The sequence below is a fragment of the Chaetodon trifascialis genome, chromosome 7 (genome assembly GCF_039877785.1).
Source record: "Chaetodon trifascialis isolate fChaTrf1 chromosome 7, fChaTrf1.hap1, whole genome shotgun sequence".
In the NCBI taxonomy this organism is placed as follows: Eukaryota; Metazoa; Chordata; class Actinopteri; order Chaetodontiformes; family Chaetodontidae; genus Chaetodon; species Chaetodon trifascialis.
The window spans coordinates 14,955,548-14,966,919 of record NC_092062.1 but is presented as its reverse complement, the minus strand read 5'-3'; the positions used below and the strand labels follow the sequence as shown (position 1 = coordinate 14,966,919).

The window sequence follows — 11,372 nt, the reverse complement described above, 5'->3', positions numbered from 1 at the left end:
AAGGATCTAGTCAGAGCTTTCATCTATTGACACTGTGAATTTCTGTAGAATGATACAGGACTTGTTCATCTTCTCTTAGCATTGTCTTATTCACACAGTGAATACACAACACTGACAAGGGAGAGAGAGAGAGGGGTGACATGAGAAAAAAGATCAGTAAAAGGGCAACGTGGATGAATGTTTACATACATGCTGTTGAGTGAACGCATCTGTCTTGCGCTCTTATATTTAGACCAATGCCAAAAGCCAAAAAATGACAAACAGCCAGTTTTTAAATTGCTTTAAAGCCACGTTTTTTATTCAGTAGTGAACCTTAAAAGATACACCATTTCAGCAACACAGTTCTCTATTGGTCACCTCGTGTGCTGATGTCACCATTTCATCGCTTGTTTGGTATTTGATTGGCCCCTTCCAATGTGTAGGTGTTATCTGTTCAAATCAAGGCTTCAGTCAATTCATATTCAACTTTGAGTAACATGAAAATTAAAGCTGGAACATATTTACAAAGAACTTACTACTTTAATCATTTATTAAATGCATTCATATGAAAAAAAAGGCATTTAAAAAAGCCAGACAACTGATAATGAAATTGAAAATGAATTGAACCGAGGCTTGTCAAACACGCTAAAAGCATAAATATATAACAAACTGAGCAGTAGGCACAAAGAGGCTTTGACCATGAGTAAATACTGACAATACCAATTTATCATTGACATATCAACCTGGATTATAGTCTAATCAGTTATAAATTAATACACATAAATTATAGTATCATCAACATACTGTATAAACTTACAGATATCGTGGAAGAGAAAGGTTGTTGTGTGTCATCACCTGCTGGATTGCCAGCAAGTGCTAACCCGTTGTCTTAACCCTCTATGGGTATGATTTATGTCAGAATATTCTCAGAAATTTCTGCTGGTATGGACAACAGAAATGTGAGAGTTCTTCCCAGTTGCAGATCTGTACACTTACACTAATCCTGCAAAAGCTCTGTAAATGAATGTATACAATGTATCGTGAGGCACTGAGGATTTAGGCATCTGACAAATATCATGTTATCAACAGTAAGTCACAGTGGGTTAGAAATAAGATTGTCCTGTTTATTCCAGCCATAATGAATAGGTAGTTTGCATTTGTATTCAGTTAAAAGAGAAAAGTTTGAAAACAGTCTTTTCCATTTTGGCAAAGGAGTTCATATCATGTAAACTCCATTGAGTAGCCTCACCTAAAAGTCTATGACAATTTCATGTTTGTTTGTAAGATTAACCTCAAAGTCACCAAAGTCAGAGCAACAGACCTAACCAACCTAACCAATTTCAGTGAGAGTATGTGGGCAGGGCGCAGGTCTGCTTGCAGTTTAACCACCTATCTGTACATATCTACCATTGATCTATCTTTGGTTTTAGTATCTGACCTTTTCATAACGGCTGTAAAGTCACAAACAGAGCTGCTTCAAGACATTTCTCCCATTTGAATAGGAAGATGAAAAAAAATTATGAGAAAAAAAACACAATAAGCAGTAGACAGCTGGTTAAAACTCAGACGCTATACATAGGGCAAATGCCCAATATATTCACTAAAATATATATATATATATATTTAACAAGGTGTATACAAGTAAAAATAATGCACTATCAAAAGGGAATACCAGCCTGTTGTCACTGCTGTTAGCTGTATCCTTACTGAAGCTCTAAAAATCTCTAAAACGGTCCCATGCCTCATTGGTTGGCTGGCTGAGGTAAAGACTGCTTATGAGGAAACAGATTTAAAACCTGACACACCTACACTCAGAGTAGCATTGTAATAAATTGAGAAGAAAATGTAAGAAGCAAATAAATTCCTTATTTGGGGAAATCCAGTCAGTAACGTGGCCTATCACAGTTGAAACAGTTCAATTTTTTTAATTCTCAAACCCTGCTGTGTGAATAAGCCCTGACTATGAATCATCAGAAACATTAAATGGAGTCACTGTCCCTTTAAGTTCAAACCTGCTATTGTAGCCGTATACAGTTGACAGTCGGAAAGGAATGTGCTTTGGCTGTCGTCAGAAAGCCTTGGTCACTTCTACGGTTTCTGAATTATAGTCATTAGCCTTGGCTCTACCTTAGCAATCCTTGCCCACATGCTTGCTGCACTCAGTCACCAAATAAAAAAGCCCTGAAAATATTACTAATGTTGAACAGATGCAAGGTTGAGGGACATTTACCTACTTAAGGCTACCACCGCATGAATACAATGGCACAGCTGAAATCTCCTTTAAAAAATGGCTTACGGAAAATAATCTCTTAACACCAAAACACAACGAAAAGGCAACTAAAATAATTTTCCAAAAGACAAAAAAAGCACATTTATATTTGGTCAGTTCTATAAGTGTCAAATATCTATGAGAAAACAACAAAAAATATGTACCTGCAGAGTTATAAAATCTCTCATACCAATACTGGACAGCATATGAAAAAATATATTCACTCCTCATAACAAAAAAAGCCTTCAATTCAGCAAAGAAAGCACACAGAAAATGAAATGAAATGTGACAATAAAAAAATGTTAAACAAATTTTTGTCGGCCTTTTGTAATACTAATCCCATACGTGGTACCATTTCCATTAACAGCATTCAAAATGTGCTAAAGCTATTCATATGTTTCTGTGAACTTCCTTGATGTTGTTCAGAGGAGCTGGGACAGTTCAGACAGGTGCTCTGCTAAATGAGACAATCGATTTGTCTGTAACAAATAATAAAGTCCAGCCCAGCCTGGTTCATCTTAGATGTGGGTCTAAAGGCACAGTATTGTTTGAAGCTGATTACTTTCCTACACTAGCTCAGTTTGATCCATCATCATACTCTAGAAAAGATTCCTTCCTTAAAATTTAGGATACGTATTTGACGTCCTCCCGAGAACAGAATCATAGGAATGTATTTAAATTGTCCTATCTGTTTTATGACCTCGTTTTCACAAACACTGAACACATATAGAGATGTGAGGGGGTAGCACAGAAAAGTAAAACAGAAAAAATGGAAGGAGCACTGCAGAAAAACAGAGGTGCTTGACTTCAAACTTCAAACTCAAAGAGGAATCTTCTTTAGCTGTTTATAGATCCATTCTCAGTCCTGACTGGGAGGAGACAGATTCCGTTTAAAGTCCCTATTGCTCCGTTCAGGCATAGAACTCCTTGGTAGGCGCTTTGTGATAGGCGGTTGTGGAAAGTTTGGTGTCTCCCAGGTCATAGCTACCTTCGTCCTTCTTCTTCATACGGTAGGCGAGGAGGAGGAGGAGGAAAACAGCACAGAGGAATCCAACCACTCCACACGCTATCACAGCTGGAGAGGGCACAAGGAAATATTAACATTTATTTTGAGTCCCACACTTCCTGCAAAATGCATTCATCAAAGATCTAAATCTTGATATTCTAACATTATGTGATAACCTGCTTGCAATTTGTACAGCTCCAAAAAATGTATGTCTTATCACAAAAACCTTTATCTGTTCAGTCTTCATACCGTTAACTGTCAAAGTCTCAGTGAACTACCCCACAAACCCGGCATGTGGGGAAATAAAGATGCAGTAAAGTGGAGATCTGTCCTTACCTGCCAGCACTTCCGTCCTCTCCCACAAGTTCTCAGAGGTCACCTCTTTGGGAGAGTCCAGCTCAAATAGTCTGCTGCCTAGGCTGTTCTCCTTCTCCTGGACTACTTCTTCTATACTGTGTTTGGGCGTGGAGACGTCCCACCTATCCAGACTGTTGTCCTTGTCGGTATCTTTGGTCACACTAATGTCTACACTGACTGTGGTTGCAGTAGTTTCACTGGGAGCCATGCTGGTGGAGCTGGGACTGGTGCTTGGTGTGATCAAGTCAGTTTTACCTGCCACCTGGAGGAACATATACATTAATAAGCTCTTAGTTCTGAAAGTTTTGCTATCACGTGTTGCAGAAGTAAGAATAGATATTTCTTTGAAGTCTTACTTTATAACAACTCTCACTCCACTACATGACAAAAAGCATATAACAGATATGTGCTTGAGGCTTTTGGTTGACACAGAAGATGGGGGAAATCAAAAGTGCAATTGGATGCAAGTCTGTAAATTAACATTTTCTTACTCTGAGATCAGGATTTGTATAACAGGAAAAGCAATATTCTACCTCCTTATCCCTGCTGTCCCCATCAGAGAATATGAATGTAGTTTTCTTGGTGTCCTTCACTGTGGTTGGAGGATCCTGGCTGGCTGCTGCTGTGGTTGGTGGGTTGTGAGGAGAGTGTGCTGTTGGCTGTGGCTGACTTGGAACCATGTCTTTGGAGACTGCGGTCCTGGAGAAGTTGAGGAACCTCAGGAGTCTCTCCTCTTGATCTCTCAAGTCAGTGAAAGCTGAGACAGAGGAAACAATCCAATCACCACAAGTTTTCACTGATTTCTGATAGAAACGATTCAGTGAGTCGTCGTTGTCCAAAGAAAACCAATTATCTGCAATTTTGTTGATGTAGATTTTTTCGGCCAAACTGAAGGATTAAATGTTGATGTGAATTTACAGGTTGATGAATAAATAAATTCTCCAGATAAATAAATTATTCAGATATCCATTGTCATAAAGCTCAAAAGTGGGCAGTTGGTCTCATTTCACGCAAGTCAACATTCTTGGGAGACACATGGTTTTTGTAGTACAGTGATGTTATTTTAAAATGTGCTCTCGGGGAGTTCCTTTAACATGAAGGAGGAACGCAATCTGTGAGTTTTATGACTTGCTGGAATTTACTGAACCACATTTTAGTTTATATGGTGATCCCAGTCAATGTTCTGGATGAACTATGTTTCAACACATTACTCACCGTGGGCATGCAGGTGAGTCACAGATAATGAAGGCAGAGAGTAATCTGACATCTGTGCGCTTCCAATAAAACCTCACCTGGTTAACTCCACGTCACCTCAGGACAAACATCTGGTGCACTGTGAGTGAGTGCTTCTGTGTCTGAATATGCAAGCACGTGTTTCTACAGTACATCTATGGCTCATTTGTCTGACATGAGTAACTGAGGGGACTGATAGAGAAGGAAACACATCCTGAGGTGACAACAATGTTTGTAAAACTAACTGCTTAAGTTATTACAATTTGTAAAATGAACTTTCCACTGTGAAGCTGCAGCCAAAATGATTTCCACTAATAAAGCTAACAAAGCAAAAACAATTACAAAACAAAGACAGTGGTCTCCTTACCATAGTCTCCGGATCCAGAGCCTGAGCCACCATCCAGTCCATCTTCATCGTCTATAGGGAGGTCACCTGATGTTCGTCCCTCTAGGTACAGATCATCCAATGGGGAGAAGGGTGACTGGGAGGAGACAAAGAGCTGGAAGAGAAAAGAAATTACAGATATTATTATTCAAGCAGGAGGGAAAAGCTCACAATGATAGAAACAGAGACACATAAATCTCACAAGAATCTAGAATACCTTCCACTGATCAAAAACATGTGAATGTCTCTAGTTTGGGAGTAAGACAATACCTCTCACAACCAATGACCTACACTGACCAAATATGCCAGTGTTCAGTGGTGTCTGGGGGTTTAAGCACAGTGTGTACTGCATCCATACTGTAACATGAACTGTAAATGGACGCTGGTTTCTTGTTCATTCCATGTGTTGTGGCAGCCAGACGTGATGCTTCACAGAGCCAGACAGCAGAGATCTAAGTGTGTTTATGAGGAGGAGGGAGGGATACAGCAGCTTCAAAGACAAGTGGACACACACAGGAAAAAAAACTAAAACTGTATCATATTATATGAGATTGTAGCTCAGGAAAACCTCCCACTAACTCAAACACTACGTGAGGGAGTGTGATGAAAACCAAAACCCTACTTTGTCTGATCATCTGAAGCTTAGTCTGACAAAAGAAACTAGACTTCAGCCAAAGAGATGAGGTACTTCATTAGTCAGTTGAAATATGACTGTTTCTGCAGTACGTCTGAAGCAGAATAAAACATGCTATGGTTAAAAAAAATGGTTCAGGCAGACTAGGAAAACACGTGACTCAAAGACAGTGACCTGACAATGGGTCTGAGAATCAAAAAGAGAGGGAAAGCTCAGCAGATGTTGGTAGTAAGAAAGCAAGACAGACAGACAGACAGACAGACAGACAGACAGACAGACAGACAGACAGACAGACAGACAGACAGACAGACAGACAGACAGACACACACACACACACACACACACACACACACACACACACACACACACACACACACACACACACACACACACACACACACACACACACACACACACACACACACACACACACACACACACACACACACACACACACGGATGAATATGGCCCATTGAGACCTGAAGTATGTCTGGTATGTATACTATGCTTCCACTAACACAGGTGCTGAGAGAGGGAGAAAGGAGGGAGACTGGAGAAAGGAAGGGGAGGAGAGACAGGGACAGTGCTGTATATTTCCCATAAAACAGGTGCTGGTGACATAGGAGAAGATGAGTGAGAAGGTGTACCACTTGAGCTTTTAGTGCGATAAATATTCACTCTTGACGGAAGTAAAGGTATAAGTCTGCTCAGTAAGGCAATGATGTAAGCGACAAACAAAACAATAAGTCATGTTGCTGGTAACTGCTTCGACTGATACATTTTTCTGCATGCGACGAAAAGAATCAGTCGAGTAAGCCAGACATGTATTTGTGTATTTATTCTATAACTGCAGATGAGCGCACTCATTTCCTTTGTGACTTCTGAGATTTGATTTTTATTGGAGCTGACTGAGATGTGACGAGAGAAAACCCATCAGAGACAAACCAGATGTTGTGTTTGTATTACAGTCAAACTGGCCAAAAAGAAAACTGTTAACATCTATTTTCAAAAGACAGCAGAGTCTCATAATGCCAGGGCTGACTAAAATAGCAGAGGGGGCTCTCACATTCTTGCTGTCTTCAACCAGGGATTACAAAAGCAGATGGTGAGCTTGTCAAAATGTAACACATGGAGACACTTAGCATGCGCACAAATGTGATGTTCATGATGTCTTCCCTGTATGTTTTGCTCATACACTGCCTAAACTTTTTTATGTGGAAGACCAAAGAGAGTTTCAAGCTGCGAGCTGTTTCACTGTAGAGCTCACAGCTCCAGGTTGGACATCACTGGTGTCTGGATTCGTTGATAGCTTTGAAAGAAAGCTATCAACGATGTCTAGTGCTGCAACGATTAATTAACGATTAATGCATTAGTTGCTAAATTTTAAATTAATGGCAAACTATTTTGACATTTGATTAATGTTTTAGTAACTTTTTTCTCTTATTGCAGCTTCTTAAATGTGAATATTTTCTGGTTTCTTCCCTCCTCTCTGACAGCAAACTGAGTATCTTTCGGCTGTGGACAAAACAAGACATTTGAGGACGTCATCTTGGGAACTGAGAAATACTGATTGACATTTTTCACCATTTTCTGACATTTTACACAGCATCAATGAATTGAGAAAAAACACTGACAAATTAATAAACAATGAAAGTAATTGCTAGTTGCAGCGCTACTCACGTCTACGCTGAAGGTAGCACACACAATTCACATCCTGGAAAATGAGCTAGATTCCCTTTTAAGACCACAACTACTGTGAGCTCCCAACCACACCACCTCCACTGCGTACTTTTGCTTTAGACACAATCCCTCACAGTGAAGTAGGTCTTGGCTATATGGTTGAAATTATTATCTCCATTAACAGGATGTTTTCTGACCAATAAATAGGACAATATGACAGTTATATGCACAATCACACATAAATCACACATAGATACGATTTTCATGATATCTGAAAGTCTATAGTTGATCATGATAATAACTGGATTACTGCCATAGCCCTAGTGTGATATCAGCATGCACAGAAGGGCTGCAGCTAACAATGATTTTTTAATGATTAATCAGATTTTTTTTCCATGTATCATTTAGTTATTAAAATCACATTAAATAGTGACAAATGCCCTTTGCACAAATTCTAAGCTCAAGGTGATATCTTCAACTTTCTTGTTATGACTAACCAACAGCCCAGAACTCAATCGTTTTCAACTGACTGAATGTTTCAACTCAAGCATTCTCAGACACGTGTTCAGAGAATGTAACGTACAAAACGAAACCCAAAGGCAAAACAACCTGAGATATCACTTTCTCTTTCCATCCCCCCTGCTGGGAAGAAGTTATGCCTTAGGTTTACTGAAAGACTTGACTGAGTCACTCAGAGGTTACATACATCTGGAAGACATACATATGTACATAGCTCACACACACACAAACACACAGGCCATATATAACCATCTGGTATCCCAGGGCTTTGTCTAAGTGAAGACAGCTTTCTGGAAACAGCCAGATTGTAATGATAAAACACTAGACATGCAACAGGGAAGCTGTATGAGTGCATTATTAAACCTTGTAATCAACAAACACATATTTTTGTGTCTACTCGATTGAAAGTTATTACAGTGAAATATTTCCCCAATGAGCTGGAAGTCAATAATAATGAGAGAGCAGTTGGGCCAGGAGTGAGGTTGTGTAACAGCCACAAGAACACAGCAGAGCTGTCATCACCATCTAGATAGCATCAGCACACAACACTGCGTTCGAGGGGGTGTGTGTTTGACCAAGGCTACGAGTCATAAAATGTCTGACCCCTCAATGTCAAATGTGTTCATTTAGTTGTTGAACAGCAGTTATGGTCTCCAAAGGCTTCACAAAGGCTAAATTAATTGATAATGTAAGAAACATGCAGGAGAAAATAGGGATAAATTGATATTTGACATTTTCATTACAACTCTGTAGGTTTGGACAGAGTTTGGTAGGATTGTATAGAAAGATGAGTAGAAAACATTTTTTTTCTACCCAAAATTCCTAAGTGTGATGCTAATAGTCAGGGAGTGACAGAACACCTTCTTTTGTCCTATCCAGGTGATGACACCCTTAATTGAGATATGTATCAGAGTTATTTGAAGTTGCTGACCCCAAACAAAAGATTCACAGTCTTGGCAAAACACAAGATTTTTATCAGTTAAGAGGCTTAAAATGTTAAAAGGTCTGTGGTGGTGCAAAGAGCTGTATGAAAGAGTCTCCTCACCACCAATATGTGGTGAAAGCCTCACTGGTATTTCACACTGTAGTTTGCTCTGGTTTTACAGATCTAGTTGTATATATTTAACAATGGTGTGAAAATCCCTCAATGACATGAAAGTCAGATATACAACCAAGTCCCGAGAAAATCACAGAAACAGTCCGACAGCCAATAAGATGCTGTAAAACAGATATGGTGTATACAGTCTTGCCTTCATATACAGAACAATTTTGTAACCAAGTCCATGCTACTGATAAACTGAGAGGGCATGAAACCTCAGGTAAAGCCCACTGTACACCAATTCTCCACAGCTGGTGATGTCAAACAACTCGTTTTCCATTCGTGGATTGTCATTTCATCTGTTCCTTTTGTTTTGTCAATCTGTTTCAGAAGCACTGTCAACATAATCATTAACAATAACGAGGGCAGGTGCCACAAACTCTTCCTCCTGCCTACTCTGTAAAACTGTGAGTATCCCACGCAGTTCTGTGCTTGTCTGGACTAGCCCAGCAGGACTCATTCTGAGTCATCCGCCCTCGGAATGACACCACTACCGGCTCACAAAGTGTCACGGGAGAGAGCCTGTTTCAACATTCATCTTTCTGATGTGAGCAACATCACTCACTAACTAACCAGTAATTCTACAGCCACATTCAAGATGCAGTTTTGATATATGCCGTAGCCCATTACGCCCAGCAATTTAGGACTGAAGTCTGTGGATTAGTGGCATGAAGTCAAGGGAAATCAAAGCATGTGTAGAGCAGAGTATGACACACATTACAAGATGATAAAAGTGCAAGTTTAGAGTTTAAAAAGCAGTTTGCCAGTAATCACATGATGTCCTCAGATTGAGACTCACAGGGCCTTAAGTGAGAAATGAGTTAAATTAAACTGCATTCACTTCCTCTCTGTCTCCATAACTCTTTTAATATTTTGCCAATGTTTACTGCCCTGTCAGTTCCCGCTACACATATCCGCCAGGACAGTCTCAGGTTTCTGCTCTCTCCCTTTCACAATATACAGTCCATAAATCACGACTATCATGCATTTCTGGAGAGGTGGCGACGTTCTCTGGCCTAGCATTTGGGACTTTTACAGTCAATAAATCATGCAACAGGGATATATTTGCACTTGTGACAATGTACAGAGCTCTGCTTAAGCCTGTCATTTCCAGGTGTTTTTCAGCTTTACAACACACACACACACACACACACACACACACACACACACACACACACACACACACACACACACACACACACACACACACACACACACACACACACAAAAGGAGAGGAGGGGAAATTCAGGGAGAGTTGTCTAGTTCCTGACCTGTCAATTTAGGATTTTGTCATTCCAGGCATTTTCTGAAACATCATTGCAAATACTGACATTTCAAGATGTGACCTCAACCCTGTGTGGGTGAGATAGGCAGGTCAAAGGTCACATGTCAAACCTGTGAGCTAACATTAGAGGTCGAACAGACTTTGGACCTGTGTGAACTTGACTCCAACTGGACGCCTGAACTTGGCTTGAACACACAGTCAGTGGGTGAATAATAGCAAAGCAGCATTAGCCCGCACAATAACTTATCTTATCGCAAATACGATTGCTTCCTGGAAGATAACGTTGGCTTATGCGACACAAACAGCTATGCTTATTTTCATGTTCATTATTTTTTAGCACAGACTTTACATAAAACGTCCAGGTGGACCAATTAAGAGTAGTGTGCTAACAAAATAAACAGAGTGAAAAAGCTGGGACATGACATGCAGGGCACTTAAACCAGCGGTTTGATCGGGACGTTGGATTGGTAGGAAATCAAACGTTATGGAATGTTGACTTTCAACGTATCTTAACGGCTATTTAGTACCCTTTCTCTGGGAAAAAAGAAAGACAAGAAAGACTCAAAAGTCGACAATGTCGAATGAAATAACATTTAGGCTTCACAAACAGTTAGTTGTTGGATATTTTACATAAAAGTGCAATTAAAAGCTACTCACTTTTTCACTGATAAACCCAGTCGCCAGCCCGACGAGGAACAACAACCGCAGATTCCTCATCTTAACTTCCAGAGAAAAACGGCAGTTGGAAAGAAAATTAGAAATGTAGTGAGAAAATACACTAAACTCTATGTACTCAAAAGTAAAATTATGTTGTTCCGCTTGTTCCTCGACACGTTTTCGCTGGTGTCCTCGCTACTTTGTCAAATCTCAGCACTTCTGTGGTCGGCTCCTGGTCGCGTAGTGATGTGGAGTTCCTCTGGAAAA

General features: G+C 40.0%; 1 protein-coding gene across 1 annotated transcript; it reads right to left on the bottom strand.

Moving 5' to 3' along the window:
• Window positions 1-1,286: 1,286 nt before the first annotated feature.
• Window positions 1,287-11,332, bottom strand: LOC139333834 (syndecan-2-like). Its single transcript, XM_070966503.1, has 5 exons — window positions 11,106-11,332; window positions 5,212-5,344; window positions 4,145-4,368; window positions 3,591-3,873; window positions 1,287-3,323 (listed from the first exon to the last, which is right to left on the bottom strand). Exons 1-5 carry the CDS (start codon window positions 11,163-11,165, stop codon window positions 3,160-3,162), a joined length of 864 nt encoding a protein of 287 aa, XP_070822604.1. The 5' UTR covers window positions 11,166-11,332; the 3' UTR covers window positions 1,287-3,159.
• Window positions 11,333-11,372: the final 40 nt, after the last annotated feature.

What these genes read in the sequence shown, in the direction of transcription:
- LOC139333834 (XM_070966503.1), bottom strand. Translation starts at nt 11,165, where the DNA reads ATGAGGAATCTGCGGTTGTTGTTCCTCGTCGGGCTGGCGACTGGGTTT. An exon ending in CTCTGGATCCGGAGACTATG is followed by an intron (nt 4,369 to 5,211) that starts GTAAGGAGACCA and finishes CCTCTGTCTCAG; the next exon opens with CTTTCACTGACTTGAGAGAT. An exon ending in GGGACAGCAGGGATAAGGAG is followed by an intron (nt 3,874 to 4,144) that starts GTAGAATATTGC and finishes ATGTTCCTCCAG; the next exon opens with GTGGCAGGTAAAACTGACTT.